We start from the raw sequence: 15,691 nt of genomic DNA on the forward strand, positions 1-15,691 counted from the left end.
GTCTCATCCCGAAAGCTTGCTTGTGATTTTTCTTCGGACGAAAGACTTCATATAGCAGAAGATGGGCACTGGAGGGCCAACAGGGGGCCCACCAGGCAGGGGGCGCCCAGGGGGTAGGGCGCGCCCCCCACCCTCGTGGCCAGGGTGTGGGCCCCCTCTGGTATTTCTTCCACTCAGTATTTTTTATTATTTCGAAAAATAACTTTCGTGGAGTTTCAGTACTTTTGGAGTTATGCAGAATAGGTCTCTAATATTTGCTCCTTTTCCAGCCCAGAATTCCAGCTGCCGGCATTCTCCCTCCTTATGTAAACCTTGTAAAATAAGAGAGAATAGGCATAAGTATCGTGACATAATGTGTAATAACAGCCCATAATGCAATAAATATTGATATAAAAGCATGATGCAAAATGGACGTATCAAGCGATATCCGAGAATGTTTTTGCCGAACCTCTAAAGGTGTCCGGCATTGCACTTCGAGACTTATGCTGGAAACACACAAATAATTTAAAAATTACATAGGCTTGGAAAACCAAAAACCTTCAGTAAAAACTTTATGCCCGAACTAAATCAAGTCATTTGGTGCCAATCCGAAAATTGGTCTTACTTTTGTGCTTCTGTCGTGCATTAATATGACACATCCGATCTCAAGACTTCAAGCGGGTCAGCCTACGGCTGCAACTTCCTATCCCGAAGGCGGAGTACTGCTCTTTAAGCCAGTTTAGCGAACTAAACTCGAGCGGCATTAGAGAGAAAACAGGCTATCCGGCTATTGACCACACACTCGAGTCGAGAAACGAGTGATAGAAAAAGACTTTGCAACGACTAAGAAGAAAACACTTATTATAAAACGGCTCATGTAAATTTTAAGAGCCCCCGAGTGACTTGGGTAAAAGAATTTTATGTATAACGATTGTATGTACCGAAGTACTTATATTATATTTGTGTTCACCCAAACTTTAAACGCGTCTTAACCGACCGTCGGCTTCTCCCTCTTCGGTCAAGGACCGAAAAGTGTTATGTACTCCACCTGTCGAGAATATCGACGGTGTTTCCTATAACCATGCAATCAGGCCATAAGGCTATAACAGACAAAGCGCGCTCAGGGAACTTATGCTATATTACTGACAAAGTGTAAGAAGCATGTTCGAAGAAAATAGTACCCCCACCGATACCTTTCTTCGGTTGCTCATTGTTACTATGAGACTTGTGCAATAGATTTTTTGTACTCATGAGTTCCGTTGTGTGCCGACCATGATTGAAAACAATAAGAGCGCTAGCTTTCGGCTTCACCCAGTCTGAGGTCCGAGCTCGGATGACCCGATCGTGACAACCGCAAAGGTGCTCCCTTTACTCCCTAGCCGAACAATCGGGAACATAGGGGTAAACACAGGAGCAAGGCAACCCAGCTTGCGGAACACTTAAGTCAACATGGTGCATATTGTGGCGTAATACACGAACAGGGAATGAAGCCATATAAATATAATCATATGCAAGAGGAAAGGCTTCATAAAGGAAGCCCCCAAGTAAACGGGGTATTTGAATTTGTGTGTCACAAACAAAGTTTTGACAAGGAAGTTTTTCACATACAACTTTTTGTTAAAAAAGTATAATGCTTTGTTCGAACCGAAAAAAAATTAAAATTGAAAATTCTTAGCATGAAAGCGACTTAGCTGGTTAATGTGCTCGGTGTCGATGCACGGCCTGAGCTTATGGCGGGACAAAGTCCCAGCCCCCAAGCCGGTCTCGAGGTGGCGGAGCGAAGAGCTCGGCACCCCGAAGTGGCGACATAGCACGGCCAATGCAGGCCGGTAGTGTGATGCCGAAGTCCCCGGCGTGGGTTAATGAAGTGATGACGAAGCCCTCGGTCCAACCGAGGTGACGTGGTACATCGGTACACCGAGGTGACAGCGCTGCCCGACCCGGATCATTTACCTATGCACAGAAATAGTGCAAGCCAGAGATAATAGGAATAATAATAATAATAATGTTGCATAATTAATAATTTATGCAAAGTGAGTAATAAAAGAAATATGGCATGTGTGCCGAACACTCGATGAGGTAGAACCCTCTTGATGATGCCGAAGTCCCCGAGGCAACCGAACATGTCGGTATGGCAATTCGATCAACAAGGTGATCATGCGAGCCGATTTATGCCAATTGGGACGATGACGTTGGCTTGCCGAAGTGACCGTGTGACGCAGTCGAAGTCGATCGCTGAACCACCATGCAACTGTCATTAATGCGGCCACCATTTGACAGACCTGTGTACAGATGATGGAACAAACCAGAGTAATAATCCCTCAGGAAAAATAAAACCAAGCAAGAAAAAATTACTAGGATTAATAGCACCTGGTTTATCTGTTGTAGCAATCTGAAGAAAGGTTATTCCCAAAATTGGGACTTGATCCGCACACCCATTGCATGATGGGCGATGAAGCGACGGCATGATGATGCGGGCAAAGGTTGGCTCGCCGAGGCAAAGCCCCCGGTCCAGCTAACATGACGAAGCTGGTCGGCTGGTGACGCCGAAGTCACCGGAGTATGTTGATGAAGAAATAGCAAAGTCCCCGGTCTAGCCGAGGTGTCGAAGCCTCCATGTCAGCCGATGAGTCGAAGCAGGTCGGGTGGTGACGCCGAAGTCACCGGAGTAGGTTTGATGAAGATATGGTGAAGCCCCCTGTCTAGGCCGAGGTAACGGAACGGGTCGGTAAGGAGATGTTGCAGCTGCCATGTCAGCCGAGGTGTTGAAGCAGCTCGGCATGATGGACCTCAGCTTAAAGAAGTAACAGTGCGGCCATGCCGACGCTGGTCATAACTTGTGACGCAGTCAAAGCCAGATTGATGAAGTGACCGAGCGGCGATGTCGGTGCGCCTGACCCGTGCAATCCGTGGGGTGATGGTGTTGGTGATAATTTAGTCTTCGCAATACCGAACTCCTGTTCGGCTTGCCAAGCTGATGATCTGATAAGGTTGGGCTCGGCTCGATGAAGCGACGATCTGTCTAGCGCAGGTTAGCAGACATGGGGTAAGGGCTGGTTTGACACCGGCGTGACAGTGAAGATTACCTCCGAAAAGGAGCAAAATTTATGAGCATGTGTTCGAAAACCAAACACAATACCCTATAAGAGATTCTTCCAAAAAGGTTGTTCAATATCCCGTTCATCAAGAAAGATGAATTCAGGTCGGATTCGTATTCGCGCAGAAAACAGATCCGAAAAGTGATGCACTAATCGGAAGGTTTCCGGAGTTTGGACGGTCGGATCGAGCTGGAATTTTGAGAGGTGGTAGATATAGGAATTCCGCAGCCGATCAACGGTTGGATCTTCCAAAGGATGTCCGAGCTAGACGCTGGACACCACGCTCCAAACTCGTCCAGAGTCCCGTCCAGACTCGACAGGGCTCCGGTGTATCGGAGATCGCTGGAGATTCCTCCATCGAAACTCAACGAAATTTTGCATGGTTGTTGTAGAATTAATTCCGCACAATTCCACCGAAGGAATCGTCAAAGCGATGCTCGAGGAGGTGGTGGCAGCGGATACAAGTTTGTTGTCCAGCAAAACAGCACGGTCGCTCAAAGGCAATGTTGACGTTGAGCCCCCCGAGCTCCATGGATGATTCCTCCATGATCATGATAGAGATCGGAGTTGATGTTGATGAAGGCCCTCATCCGAACATGACGATCGGAGGTAGGGCGCAGTCCTCGGTCAAGCCAAGGTGACCAATCAAGCCGGTGACGAAGATGCCACCACCAGGGTCGCCGCCCTGGCATCCAAGACCTGGACACCACCTCACTCGAGACCCACCGCTACCCAAACCAAATATACGAGCGAGAAGGACCCGCCTTTCACACCCCTGGGCTGCCCCCAACGTCGAAACCCAATAGATCGTCCAAAACTGGCCTCCATCGACCCGTCCTGCGGCACCGGGCGTGAAACGAGCATGGTCCTGCTGCCGGGCACGAGACGAGGCCGGTCCTGCTACCGGGCGCGAGACAAGCTCGGTCCTGCTGGCGAGCGCGAGACGAGCGATGGACCGTAGTTGGGGGAGGGCCGAACCTTCGACGAAGGTAGCAACCAAATGACGAAGAGAGGACCGGAGGTCGAAACGGGCCGCCTACAGACGAGCCGACGCCGAAACGCCAGCCGCCGGCCCGCCGAGCTGCCGTGATGCCGGCACGGCGAAGCCACCTCGCCGCCCACAGTCGGAGCCACCGCTACGCCGGGCCGGAGCCCCAAACCCGCGCCGCCCACCGGAAAAAGAGCGACAAATCCGGCAGGCACGCATCACCACCATGCCGCCGCCGACGAGCGCACTAGCCCCCGCGCGCCGCCTGCTGGCCACCAACCAGAGCACCCGCCAGATACAGATCTGGCGAGGACACCCGCAGCCGCCACCCGTGTAGGCACGCCCCACCGCGCCCCCAAAGAGCAGTCGCCCGCGCCGCCAACCTAGACCACCGCCGCCGTGCCGCCCTGGCCGCCGTCACGCCGTCCTGCAGAATCGCATGCCTCCGCGCCATGTTGTCGTCCCGCACCGGCCCACTGCGAGGAAGGGGAAGATGCCCCGCCGCCACCGACACCGGCCGGGCTTTGCCCGGTGGCGCGTTCCGGTGGCGGCGGGGAGGGGGGAGGGAAGGAGGCTGGAGGAGATGCGCTAGGGTTCGCCTCGCCGCTCGCGGGAGCGAACGAGACAAGACCAGTTTGTATGTATTATCCGCAACCCACTCTACACCATTGAATAACAACAACTAATAGAATATTTATCTCATGTACTCATGAGTACTTTTTCTCTCTCAAATACGCACGATTGTGTGTACTATATATTATAGGAGGGGTAAAGAGCCCTCATACAACCGTTTGCTAGAAGAAAAGTCTTCTGTGTATATATGAAAAACAGCTACTGGTCCATTTTGGTAGTGCATCTATCTAAGCATGATATTTGTTTTAATCCAAGTGACATGTTCCCGTTGAGATAAAAATTATTTTCTATTATTCTATAAAAAGTTCATATGTATTTAGGAAATATTCATCTTGTTTTAAAAATTATCCATTGTGCATTTAAAAAAATTGAATGTGTGTTTAGCTTTTATTTCAAGTTATTAGAAATTTTCAAGTTACTAAAAATGTCACATACTCTAACTAAAATACTCATGCTACTTAAAACCAACATTCATGCTGTTAAAACGTTTCACACAGTTTACAAAAAGTTTCACACTATTTTACAACAATATACGCATATGTTAAACGAAATGTTCACGCTATTTAAAAAAACATGCTGTTTTGAAAATAATAACCGTTTTCCAAAATGTTTACCCTATTAAAAAAATCTCGCTCTGTTTACAAAAATTATCACGGTATCTTAGAAAACAATACGAACTTAAAATAAAATTTCCATGCTACTAAAAAAAGTTCAGGTTGTTTACAAAAATCACTACATTGTTTTTACAATAACAAAAAACGGGTGTATCTTACACTGTGGAGTAAAGAAATAAAAGTGAAAATATAAATATTATAGAAAGAAAGGAAAAAATAAATTAAATTAAACCACAAAGGTAGAAAGTGGAAATGGAAAAAGAAACAGAAAACATTAAAGAAAAGGAAAAGAAGTAAAGAAACGAAACTAGAAAAATGATTAAAAAAACATTGAAACCCGGAGAAAAGTATAAAAAATACACTAAATCAGGACTGAACCAAAGAAAACCGACCAGACAAATGCAATAAAACCAGAACCAAAGAAACCAGAGAAAAAGGAAAACCGCTCTGCCTTGGTACTCGGCTGCGGCCCATGTCGGAAGCGCCTGAGGCGAGCACTAGCTCTAACTCGCAGTACGCAAGATATAGATTCAGCGTTATACAAGTACTTTTGTCAAAAAAAAAAGGTTATACAAGGACCCATAGTATTTTTTTTATTCCATAAAAAATAGATACATAAATGGGATATTTTTTTACCAGGTCCGTTCAAATTATCCATCATAAGAGCATCTCTAGCAGCCCCGCATCCCGCCCCGACCCGCAAAATAACCGCCAAAATACGGTTCGGGGCGGGAAAACCTGCCCGATCAGACACCGCATTCGCGGCCAACCCGTAATTTTTTTTGCGGGGCACGGCAAAAGATCTCCCCCGACCTCTAGATTCACGGGGTGGGAGGACGAACCGAGCTCGGCCTCTATCCGCAGCGGGATTTGGCGGGAGGGACATTTTCGCGCGGCCGTTCCCGCCCCCCCCCCCTCCCCCACACACAAACACACACACACTCCGCCACCATTGCCCTGCCACCTCCCGCTCCGGTGCATCTTCCCCAGCCGTCCTTCGCCGCCATGGATGACTACCTGCTGTCCCCCGTCGCCCTCGAGGTCGCGTACGCTCAATCCCCTCAGGCGGATCTCGTCGCCGGCCATGTTGGCACCATTGCGCCTGCCCGCAAGCGGCAGGGCAACGTGGTCGTGCAGGGCGGGAATCCGGCTGCCCCCGCCGCGAAGGCCCGCGCTCCGGTCGGCAACGCCGCTGCGCGATCCCGGTCGGCGGCGGAGAAGGTTGCCAAGGCATCCGGCGTAAAGCGCAAGAGGATTCCGGCTACAAAGAAGCCGGCTCCTTCATCCACTCCCTCCGCCTCGGAAAGAGGTTTCCCGGCGATGCCGCTCAATGGTGCTGCTCCCACCGCAGGCGAGGTGTTTGACGAAATGGCCGGAAGGTATGCGTCTTCGGTCATGGCAATTTCCTTTGCTTTTCGTCATTTGCGATAGCTCGTGACTTGTTGTCGTTCACTATAGCGGTGGTTCGAACAATGCAACTGCCGAGTTCGTGAGCTTGCTGGACACCAACACCGTTGACATCGATCAAGCCCCATTCGTCACATTCGATTACAATGAAACGGAGGGCGGTGTGGATGATCATGGTGGCGAGGAAGAAGTGGAGGAGATCGATGAGGGGGCGTATGAGCAATCGCAGACAAAAAGTGGAAAATGCCAGAGATCAAAGAACTACACGATCTTGGAAGATCAAATCTTGATCCAGGCATGGAGGACGGTGTCTCTTGATACATGCACGAGTACTTCTCAAACCGCCAAGAGGTATTGGCAAAGGATCGAATATCAATACTTCCGCATGATGGCAAAGTATCCCAATAGGACTTCACGCACCTTTCGGTCGCTTCAAGAGCGTTGGGATGTGATCAAGCCTATTTGCAGCCGTTGGGCAGCTTGCTTGGAGCAAGTACGCAATGCAGCGCCAAGTGGAACCGTGGAATCCGACTATGTGAGTTCGTTTTGACTTTGTTCAAGTTGTGCACAGCATATTGCATCATATGAAATGAGCATCATTTGACTTTGTTCAAATTGTGTAGGACAAAATTGCCCAACATAGATACAAAGACATGGAAGCTTTGGAAGGCAAATTCTTCAAACTTCAGCATTGTTGGGACTTGCTCAAAGAGTGCGAGAAGTGGAAGTTGATTGACAAAGAATCCCCACCGAAGAGAGGTTCACTTACAAACATGGATGAAGATGAGGATGATGATGGCCCAAGAAACTTGAACAAGCCCGATGGCGGCAAGAAGACTAAGGAGAAGATGAAGAGAGAGCACGAAGAATCGAGCTTAAGGGAGAAGATTGATGTCATGGTGCAATCAAATGAGTTGATGTTATTGAAGTCGTTGGAGATCAAGAAAGAGTTGGCCGAGAAGAAGGCAAGGGAGAAGCAAGAAAAATGGCAATTGCTCAAGGAAGAGGGGCTGCGCAAAGCGGCCATTGAGGAGAGAAGAGCACGTGCCACTGAAAAAACAAAGCCATGTCCAAGTCGCTCGCCGAAGAGAACAAGATCATGACAATGAAGCGCAATGACATGGACGACCTCACCAAAGAATGGCATGATATGGCAAGAAGAGAAATCTTGAAGAGGAGAATGGTTGCGTCGGCCAGTGCGTGTTACAGTGCCGGAGATGTTTTCTCGGCGGGTTTTGGAACCAATGTCGATGATTTCGGCGGGGGTTGGAACAAGCGCCGGAGGTGGATTCAGTGGTTCCGATGAACTCCATGGACTCGATGGCGCGGAGTGAATATCGACCAAGATGATGTCGGACGTGGTCGTCACTTTTGCAAGACCCTCTTTTGCGTTTGTCCTACAAAACCTAAGCTTTTATTTGCGCGTGAACTGTGTTCTATATTTGACTTTGAACTTATTTGTCGGAACCGATGCCAAATTCGATAATTGGGTGTCTTTGGTTTGCAGGTCGACGCGGCGGTGCCCGAGCAGACCCCGCGTAGCCGACCCGTAAAAGAGCATATTCGCCGAATATTCTTTTATACGGGTCCATTTTGCGGGGTCTGGGTGTCGGTGTCAAAACCGGCATATCTCGGGTAGGGGGTCCCAAGCTGAGCGTCCTGGATCGATGGGTAACAGGAGACAGGGGACACGATGTTTACGCAGGTTCGGGCCCTCTTAATGGAGGTAATACCCTACTTCCTGCTTGATTGATCTTGATGAATATAGAGATTATAAGAGTTGATCTACCTCGAGATCATATGTTGTGGTCTAAACCCTAGAAGTATGATGAGTAATGTCATAATGATCTATCCACTAGCCTGGCCTCGGCTTATATAACATACCAGAGGCCTAGGACAACAAGAGTCCTAGTCGAATACGCCGGTGGAGAGGAGTCCTTGTCTTGATCACCAAGTCTTGTGGAATCTTCCTCGTATATGCATCGGCTGTCCGAACTGGCCCATGAGTAAACGGCCACGGGGGTTTTCGGCCCAATCCAACTGATCGGGAGACGACGTGGTGAGTATCCCTAGTCCAGGACACCGTCACTGGGTCTCACCTCGCCCGCGCCGGCCTGCATACACACTTTTCCCCGAACTGCAAAACACTTATGCGAGTTGGGATTTTACGGGGTCTGCTAGAGTTGCTCTAATAGTCTTTTCACTTCTCTCTCTAGAAAAAACAGCCTTTACCGGCCCAATATAGCAATTTCTGTCATGAGTTCAAAAAATTCCAAAATGCAAGTGGGTTTCTACGTATTGCCATGTTTTCAGGTACAATGAGTTAATTTCTGATAGCTGAAGCCAGTTTGATCATGTTTTGCAGCGTGATTGTACTCGTATGCCGATGACCAGAAGAATTTGCGTAGGGCGAAAACGTGCGAGGCAGGGTGTTTGTTACTGAGTTGACCATGACGGTTTGCGGTTCTTTCCAGTTCTTAGGTGTTGTGCAGCATGGCCATATAGTTGATGGTACTTCTTTTCTTTGCGGGTATATAGTTGATGGTACTATGGTAGAGTAGTTTGGGCAGACCGTGGCCCTGATGTTTAAGTGTTGTGGAGGGTTTTTTTTGCAGGGAAATTGTTCGAATTCGATTTTGTTTCATTTCAGTGAAACCGGGAGCGCCGAAGCTCGTAGATTTGAAAGAAGAAGAAAATTAGAGACAGAAAAGTACTGAAAACCAAACATCTCAAGCTGAAGCCATAACACTGTAGGAGTATGCTACTAGCCCTACTGTGGCAATCTTAGGCTGCTAGAACCAAAAGGGTCTAACTGCAGATCTCAAACCCCGACTCGATCGACTCCTAACATATGCAACCAGCTAAATCACCAGCTTCGTCGTCTCATGCGACCGCTCCGGCTCCCTCTGGTGATCCCTGCATGATGATGATCAGTCAGATAAGATAAGAACAGAGAGTTCAGAAACATAGTTGGATCTACAGAAACATGCTAGTTCAGAAACGTGCATGCAGCACCATGTGAAGAAGAGAGAACATTTCTTACCTTGTCGCGTCGCGGTCGATCAGCCCGACGCGCAGGCCGGCTTGCGAGGTGGGAGCTGGTGATGGGGCGTCCTCTGCACGCAACAAACAGAGCAGATGCATCGATTACTTACACCGCGGTTCAGCTCTGAAAGTCTGAATGATAGATGCTTGCAGTGCAATGTAATGCAGTGTGCAGTTGAGATGGGACAAGGATCACAACCTACCTTTAGCTTTGGCTTCAAGGACTCGATTGCCGCCGCCTGTGCGTTGTTGCTTGCAGCTTGCTGAAGCAAAGGAGGAAACACAAGATTCAGACAAGGGGTTTTGTGGATGTAGCACACATCTAACTTGTCAGGGCAGTATAGTATAGATGATATTCAGTTTTTGGATTACACCAGTACCTTGCCGAGGACCCAGTCCGCGGAGTCGAAGTAGGCGCGCTCATGGTCCTGAAGTAGCAGTAGTAGAATAGAAAATCAATGCAAACAAATATAACCAGATCCTCATTCTGAATACATTTCTTCAGGCTCATGGAACGCTCATTGCCATAACTCGTGTATTAGTTTCAGAAAACAATAGTGGTAGTACTAGTGCGACAGCCTCTTCTATAATTGTTTATGAAACGACTGTGATGAAACAAGTCCATGGCGATTGAGTGTGTTGGAAGCCAAGCTTGATGATGAACGTTCGCGCTGTTGCGTACCTTTGAAATCAGAGGCTTCTTTGGTGCAATTCCTCCGAACTTCTTCTCAGTGACCGTCTGCAACTCAAAAAAATTCAGGGGTTTCAGAGTTCGACTTTTCTTAACGGCCTAAAAAAATCAGCATCAAAGAATCTGCAGAACAGTACAAAGATAAACAAATGACTTGTGTAAAGTTGACGCAGTGATTATATGGTTTGTATGTGTAGTCAACAAAAGCAACCCCCTCCCATGGCCCTATCGATCGACGACACGCATGATTTGATTTGATTTGATTTGACCGGTTTTGTTGTGTAGCTGTTGGGGATAAGTGGAAGAAAAGATATGCACTGCGTGGCCGGGGTGCGATTCAAATAAGAAGACTCCAATCTCCCGTGCTGTGCAAAAGTCTCTCTTTTGCGCTAGAAAATTAGACAGCACGCGACTAGTTAGATGCCCCAACCGAAGAGTGTTCTCCTTTGTGCTGGAGTGTTATTCTGGTAACCGGTCCGGAAATAAAATGTTCAGATAACGCTCCTCGTCCTCGGCATGCTGTATGAAGAAACATCAACGGGCCTAAAATAAAATCTTGAGATAACGCTCAGCTAGAAAATATCTTCCGGTAACCGGTCGTCGACACGCAACACTGCATTGTTTCTACGCCAACTCACAGGGAGAGGGAGGAAAAATCGAGAGCAAGACAGCATCAACGATAGCAACAGGGCACCGCCTGTGAGCGGTGAAACGGAAAAATTCCTCAAGAAACTGGTTGGTCTCCCTTGAAACTTTCTCAGGAACAGGGGATGGGTTCTGAATTCAGAGAGATGGCGTCGATCAAGATACCTGCTGTCCCATGGTGGATGCGGACGAGTTGCCGTTGCCGTTGCCGTTGCAGCCAGTCATCTGGTCGATCTCCCCCCGTCGGATATATCCACAGCAAACAAGACGACGACGAAGAAGAAGAAGAAGAAGAAGCAGGTTTCAGCAGCAGGCCCTGGGAGTCTGGAACAGCAGATGGACAATCGGGGGCTATATAATAAGCATGTGCTTGCGCGAATCCGTGTGAATTGCGCAAAGATTTGGGGTAGGTGAGGGGGGCACCTACTGTGTGGAAGCGAGGGACGGAAGGGAAGGCGATCGAGGGCGACGGCGATGCGGATGGCTCGATCGTGAACGGAGACGGGAGAAAACGTGTGAATGGAAATGGCCTATATATAGCGAGGGAGCTGGGAATATGCCCGTGGATGTGGCCGGGGGAGGGAGGGGGTAGGAAGGAAAAGGCAGGAAAAAGGTGGCGATTTTTACCCGGTCGCGCGTGGAGAACTCGTGGTTTAGATTAGAGAGATGTTAATTCGCTTATGACTTTCCTAGTATATGGCGGGGCGCGTGGTAATTCTGTAATTAGGAGTGAGGTTATTTGCTTCCAAGTTTGCGGCGATGGCGTCCATGGCAGCGTGTTATTGTGTCCCCCTTCCTGTCGCGCTACGCGCCATGGTTTGCTTGCTTGGAAGGTAAAGAGATCGCCGCACGGGAGACAGCACCCCTGATTTGTAGTGCTGCTTGTCCTCCAACCCCTAATCTGTCAATGAAAATCAGATAGCTTTTTTTTTGCGGGTGGATAAAAATCAGGTACGTGCAAGTACAGTAGGTGCGATCCTGGTGGTGGTTCAGGTAGGGATCCCATGACAAGAACCTGATAAATACTCAGCTTGAAAGTCGTTCTTATATTATGGGACCGGGGAGTAGCAAATAAGCAGAATTAGCCGAACGCCTGAGTGCATGCAGATAAACAAACAACATAAGAGCAACTCCAACGGGGCGACCCATTTCGTCCGCTCACGTCCGTTTGGGTCGCCGCGGACAAAACGCCGGGCCAACGCACCGACCCATTCTCAAAATCTGTCTGCATCACGTCCGTGCGGACCCATTTCGGGCCCAAAATTACGCCTGAAATGCATCGGCGCGGACGCGCCGCGCGTCCCCTCGATGTCCGCCGTGGTCCCACTTATCGGCCGCCCAACCACCACCCACTTCTTATTAAATGACAACACCTACCTCGGGCCCGCTTGGCAGCGTGTGGAAGATCCGCGAGCCCGTCCTTTTTAATGGAAGCGTGTGGCGGGGCCGGCCTCATCCACTTCCAACACCCGTCCACATCTGGCCACACCGTGCTCCCTCGCCGGCGACTAGGAACCCTAGCAAGCCCAAACCACCATGGTGCTTTTCAGTGGCAAGGGAAGGGGGAAGCTGACCCCTGGTGCGAGCTCTTCCCGCGGCTCGCCGGGGCGAGCTCTTTCACCGTCGCCTCCTAGACACGGCTCGCCACCGGAGCGGCAACGTCTGTACATACCAGTCCATCAGGCGCGGTGGCACTGGCAGTACCGCCGGCCACTGCAGTATCCGGATGTCAACCTGCCTCACGGCTGGCATCTGGATCCGCAGCGGATCCCTATTCCAACAGTGCCACGCACGCCGCGGGCACACGCCGAGGAGGTTCGCTGGCGTCGTGAGGCCCTCACTCCGGAGCAGCGGCAGATGCGTGCCTACGCGCTAGACTCCCCCAACTGGGAGCGCTGGTTCGCACTAGAGCACGAGGAGGAGCGCCGCCAGGGCGTCCACGTCGACCACGACGTTCCTCCGCCGCCGCCTGAGGTTTTGCCGCACGAGCAGGACGAAGAGGCGGCGTACCAAGCCACCCTCGAGCTAGCCCAGCAGCACGCGCTGGAGGCGAGCGGGATTGAGGAGGAGGCCCAATGAGTTGGGACATATTTGGACTTTCTAGAAAGTGAGGTGGACCCGTGCTTTAGAGAGAATGGGCCTTTTCCACCAGACACATGCCCTACAATGTTCAACAATACTACAATATGCTGATGATACTATTTTTCATCTACAAGATGACATAGAAAGTGCAAAAAAATGAAATTCATTATGTGTGCGTTTGAGCAAATGTCTAGACTCGCTATTAATTTTCACAAGAGTGAGTTGTTTCTTTTTGAGGATGCTAATAACAAAAGAGGGGAATATCAAGAAATTTCTACATGTGGTATGGGGACACTTCCTATGAAATATTTGGGTGCGCCTATATTTGGTATTAGAATTAGAAGGTCTTGTGTGACTAACAAAATAGAGAAAAGATGTAGATGTTGGCAAGGGTAACTCTTGGGATCAACTGCTGGGAGAATCACACTAGTGCAATCCTGTTTGACCAATATACCCCTTCTCATGATGTCTTTCTATCCTATCCCTGTTGGTGTGCTCAAGAAAGTTGATTTCTATAGGGCTAGATTGGTCTGGCAGGAAGATGAGGATAAGAAAAAGTATCATTTAGTCAATTGGAATTCCTGCTGCAAGCCTAAAGATATGGGTGGATTGGGGAGTCTAAATTTAAACATCATGAACACTGCACTGCTAGCCAAGTTGAAAGATCAAGGATGTCGCCTAGAGGGGGGGGTGAATATGCGCTTTAAAATAATTACGGTTTAGGCTTGAACAAATGCAGAATAAACCTAGCAGTTAATTTGATAAGCACAAAACCTACAACGACTAGGCTCACCTATGTGCACCAACAACTTATGGTAGGCAAGATAAACAACAAAGTGATAGCAAGATATATGACAAGAAACGATATGGCTATCACAAAGTAAAGTGCATAAGTAAAGGGCTTGGGTAAGAGATAACCGAGGCACGCGAAGATGACGATGTATCCCGAAGTTCACACCCTTGCGGATGCTAATCTCCGTTTGGAGTGGTGTGGAGGCACAATGCTCCCCAAGAAGCCACTAGGGCCACCGTAATTTCCTCACACCCTCGCACAATGCAAGATGCCGTGATTCCACTAAGGGACCCTTGAGGGCGGTCACCGAACCCGTACAAATGGCAACCCTTGGGGGTGGTCACCGAACCCGTACACTTTGGCAACCCTTGGGGGCGGTCACCGGTACCCGTCAAATTGCTCGGGGCAGTCTCCACAACCTAATTGGAGACCCCGACGCTTTCACGGAGCTTTACACCACAATGATTGAGCTCCGAACACCACCAACCATCTAGGGCGCCCAAGCACCCAAGAGGAACAAGCTCAAGGGTACCAAGCACCCAAGAGTAATAAGCTTCTCAACTTGTAACTTCCACGTATCACCGTGGAGAACTCAAACCGATGCACCAAATGCAATGGCAAGGGCACACGGAGTGTCCAAGTCCTTCTCTCCCAAATCCCACCAAAACAACTAATGCTAGGGAGCAAAATGAGAGGAAGAACAAGAAGGAGAACACCAAGAACTCCAAGATCTAGATCCAAGGGGTTCCCCTCACATAGAGGAGAAACTGATTGGTGGAAATGTGCAAGAATCCATGGAGGGATTGAGAGATATCAATCTCGAAGAAGGTCAACAATGGGGGAAGAATACAAGCTCAAAGGATAGATTCCAATGGGGAAGAAGACCCCCTTTGTAGGTCCCCACGAATCTGCCCGTTATGTGCAGAAAACTGTAGGACCGGTACAACCGGTGCACGAACCGGTACAACCGGTCAAAGCAGGGGAAAAACCAACCTGTAGGAAAAAGCCCTAAGTGGTACAACAGCTCGGTGATACGTCTCCAACGTATCTATAATTTTTAATTGTTCCATGCTATTATATATTCTGTTTTGGATGTTTAATGGGCTTTATTATACACTTTTATATGATTTTTGGGACTAACCTATTAACCTAGAGCCCAGTGCCAGTTTATGTTTTTTTCCTTGTTTTTGAGTATTGCAGAAAAGGAAAACCAAACGGAGTCCAATTGACCTGAAACTTGACGGAGATCATTTTTGGACCAGAAGAAGCCCACGGAGCATCGGAGATGGACCAGAAGAGTCCCGGGCTGCCCACGAGGGTGGGGGGCGCGCCCACCCCCTGGGCGCGCCCCCTGCCTCGTGGACAGCCCGGAGACCCCCTGACTTGTTCCCGATGCCAAAACCTCTTATATATACAGAAACCCCCAGAACATAACCTAGATCGGGAGTTCCGCCGCCGCAAGCCTCTGTAGCCACCGAAAACCAATCTAGACCCGTTCCGGCACCCTGCCGGAGGGGGGGAACCCTCACCGGTTGCCATCTTCATCATCCCGGCGCTCTCCATGACGAGGAGGGAGTAGTTCACCCTCGGGGCTGAGGGTATGTACCAGTAGCTATGTGTTTGATCTCTCTCTCTCTCTCTCTCTCTCGTGTTCTTGAGGTGATACGATCTTGATGTATCGCGAGCTTTGCTATTATAGTTGGATCTTATGATGTT

At 49.2% G+C, this 15,691-nt stretch overlaps 1 protein-coding gene across 2 annotated transcripts; it reads right to left on the bottom strand.

Moving 5' to 3' along the window:
- Positions 1-9,430: 9,430 nt before the first annotated feature.
- Positions 9,431-11,668, bottom strand: LOC109738420 (uncharacterized). Of its 2 annotated transcripts, none has more exons than XM_020297526.4 (7): positions 11,528-11,668; positions 11,266-11,424; positions 10,447-10,503; positions 10,145-10,192; positions 9,968-10,027; positions 9,763-9,835; positions 9,431-9,635 (listed from the first exon to the last, which is right to left on the bottom strand). In XM_020297526.4, the coding sequence occupies exons 2-6, from the start codon at positions 11,323-11,325 to the stop codon at positions 9,782-9,784; spliced, it is 279 nt and encodes a 92-aa protein (XP_020153115.1). In that variant the 5' UTR covers positions 11,326-11,424; positions 11,528-11,668; the 3' UTR covers positions 9,431-9,635; positions 9,763-9,781. The 2 variants fall into 2 exon arrangements, with proteins under 2 accessions (XP_020153115.1, XP_020153122.1); XM_020297533.4 differs by having other exon boundaries at positions 11,524-11,651.
- Between the last annotated feature and the right edge of the window lie 4,023 nt (positions 11,669-15,691).

This window comes from Aegilops tauschii, chromosome 2 (genome assembly GCF_002575655.3).
Source record: "Aegilops tauschii subsp. strangulata cultivar AL8/78 chromosome 2, Aet v6.0, whole genome shotgun sequence".
In the NCBI taxonomy this organism is placed as follows: Eukaryota; Viridiplantae; Streptophyta; class Magnoliopsida; order Poales; family Poaceae; genus Aegilops; species Aegilops tauschii.